The sequence below is a fragment of the Saprolegnia parasitica genome (genome assembly GCF_000151545.1).
Source record: "Saprolegnia parasitica CBS 223.65 unplaced genomic scaffold supercont2.1181, whole genome shotgun sequence".
Taxonomy (NCBI): domain Eukaryota; phylum Oomycota; class Saprolegniomycetes; order Saprolegniales; family Saprolegniaceae; genus Saprolegnia; species Saprolegnia parasitica.
In genome coordinates this window covers 1-2,319 of record NW_012157575.1, presented here as the reverse complement: position 1 = coordinate 2,319, position 2,319 = coordinate 1, and the positions used below count along the sequence as shown (strand labels likewise).

Below are 2,319 nucleotides of genomic sequence, written 5' to 3'. Positions count from 1 at the left end.
ATCGGTGACGGTGCCAAAGTACGATACCTATGCTGCTGCTGCATCATTGAACCAAGTCCTTCCTATAGCTCGTCCGCGACGCCTTCGAGCTCGCCAAGGAGAAGTGCAAAGGACAAGGACAAGGGCGGCGCCATCATCTTTATCGATGAGGTACATGCATATCGTTGCAGGTGGAAGGGACTTTGTGCTCACGGAAGTGCGTAGTTGGACGCCATTGGTACAAAGCGTTTTGGTGGCGAGCAGTCGGGCGACCGCGAAGTCCAGCGCACGATGCTCGAGCTGTTGAACCAGCTCGACGGTTTTACAAGCAACACGAAGATCAAGGTCATTGCTGCCACGAACCGACCGGACGTGCTCGACCCGGCGCTCCTGCGTTCCGGTCGTTTGGATCGCAAGGTACACCGCGCCCAGGAGCATGGAGCAGGGCGATTGATGACCATGTGCATGTAGATTGAGCTGCCCCACCCGACAGAAGAAGCCCGTGCGCGTATCCTGCAGATCCACTCGCGCAAGATGAACGTCGACACGGACGACGTCAACTTTGACGAGCTCGCACGCTGCACGGACGACTTTAACGGCGCGCAGCTCAAGGCGGTATGCCTCCAACCCACGATCTCATGAGATATATTCATCGCATGGTGCTAGGTCTGCGTCGAGGCCGGTATGCTTGCGCTGCGTCGGGAGGCCACGATCATCAAGGTACGATCGAGATGCCTAGCGAGTCTAATGTGTGGTCTGTAGCACGAAGACTTTATGGAGGGCATTGGTGTCGTGTCGGCCAAGAAGAAGGCGACGCTGCAGTACTACGCGTAAACGAGGCCGCCCGGATTCTTGGGATTCTACCGTGTCTATACTATTTCGCCCTCTTGGTTACACCTTTAGTTTCTAGTACTCGTACGCGTCGGGGAACTCGACAGAGACGGGACGTCGACCGACCGGCGACCACGGGCGCACGTTCCCGCCGGCGAGGAGGCTGTCGATTGCACTGCACGAAAGGTTGACGGCGTCGAGGGCGTCGAAAAAGTCGCTCGGGCTCATGCTCTACGCCAGCATGACGACACGCTCCGATGAGAATCCCACCTTGGGAATGTCGTGGAGGAAGCGCATGACGTCGCCCAGGTCGAGCGCGAGCAAGTGCTCCTCGTACAAGATCAAAATCGCTACAAGACACAGTTGGTGGTCCGCTAGCAGCTCGGAAGCGTACCCATGCAGGCTTGGAAGAAGAAGGGCGTGCCGAGCAAGATGTAGACGTCCCATATCCGCAGCACGACATCCAAGGGCACGCAGCGCGTAAAGAGCGTAAAGGCCCTAGTCCATCCTCGCAGATCAAATCGCCGTCGAAGCACGAGACCCACGCACCAGTCGACGACGTACATCTTGGCGTCCATGCCAATCTCTTCAAAGTACGCGTGGAGTGTCGGCAGCTCGTGCTGCAGAATCGTGTCGTACACGCGAAGATAATGCAGTGTCTAGCCCGAATGTATCCAGATGGTATCAACCACGATCCGGAGCTTACCCGATCTTCCTCGAGACGGTACATGTCGAAGAGCAAGCGCGTGCTGAGGAGCGACACCATGGCCTTGAACGCGGAGAAGCTGTCCATGTGGAGACACAGAATCGCCGCCAAGTAGCTCATGCCTGTGCGACTCTCACTCTTCATTGCGCTTCCAAGCACGCATATGTACCTTGCACGTAGCCGAGGTCGGGGCGGTAGCACGTGTACGCTTCGAGGACCTCGTACGTCTTTTGGGCCCCGACCGCGCCGGCCTGGAACTGCGGGTGGCTCCCAAAGGTACGCGGCATGTCGAGCTTGACGAGCTTGATGTTGCGCTCGTTGTCGGCGATGAGCGCCTCGGTGAGCGTCGATGTAGCGTGCTGGGGCGACGTCACGACGACGAATCCGCCGTCGAGCCCGGACGTGTCGATCGTGAGCGACGGGCGGTTCGGATGCGTGTCCTTCGCCTTGGTCGCTGCGACTTCGACGAGCACAGCTTTGGCGCGCGTCTTGCAGATCTCAAAGAGCTGTTCGTTGATCTGGAGCTTGTTGCCGAGGAGCGCGGCCCACGCACGGCCGCGCACTTCCTTTGGAATCCCCGCAAAGCAAAGCCCTTGGACAAACGCCATGGGCTTTTGGTGCTTGGCGTCGCCCCAGTGCGGCAAGACATCCTGGAGCCACGCTTCGGTGAACGACGTTCGGAGCTTCGGGAGCCGGCCCGCCTTGCGCTCGTCACGCCGCTCCTTGGTCGTCGACGCGAGGAAGCGCCGGCGCAGGGACTCGGGAATGCCGGTAGGCACCGAGAGCAGCTCGAACTCGCTTGG

At 59.3% G+C, this 2,319-nt stretch overlaps 2 protein-coding genes across 2 annotated transcripts; one reads left to right on the top strand and one right to left on the bottom strand.

Moving 5' to 3' along the window:
- Positions 1 to 68: 68 nt before the first annotated feature.
- Positions 69 to 813, top strand: SPRG_18416 (hypothetical protein; the record flags this gene model as incomplete). Its single annotated transcript, XM_012357853.1, has 5 exons — positions 69 to 150; positions 205 to 396; positions 451 to 594; positions 646 to 699; positions 742 to 813. Exons 2-5 carry the CDS (start codon positions 271 to 273, stop codon positions 811 to 813), a joined length of 396 nt encoding a protein of 131 aa, XP_012213243.1. The 5' UTR covers positions 69 to 150; positions 205 to 270.
- Positions 814 to 885: 72 nt separating this feature from the next.
- On the bottom strand, positions 886 to 2,288 carry SPRG_18415 (hypothetical protein; the record flags this gene model as incomplete). Its single annotated transcript, XM_012357852.1, has 6 exons — positions 1,686 to 2,288; positions 1,517 to 1,638; positions 1,360 to 1,469; positions 1,205 to 1,308; positions 1,081 to 1,160; positions 886 to 1,041 (listed from the first exon to the last, which is right to left on the bottom strand). The coding sequence occupies exons 1-6, from the start codon at positions 2,122 to 2,124 to the stop codon at positions 886 to 888; spliced, it is 1,011 nt and encodes a 336-aa protein (XP_012213242.1). The 5' UTR covers positions 2,125 to 2,288.
- Positions 2,289 to 2,319: the final 31 nt, after the last annotated feature.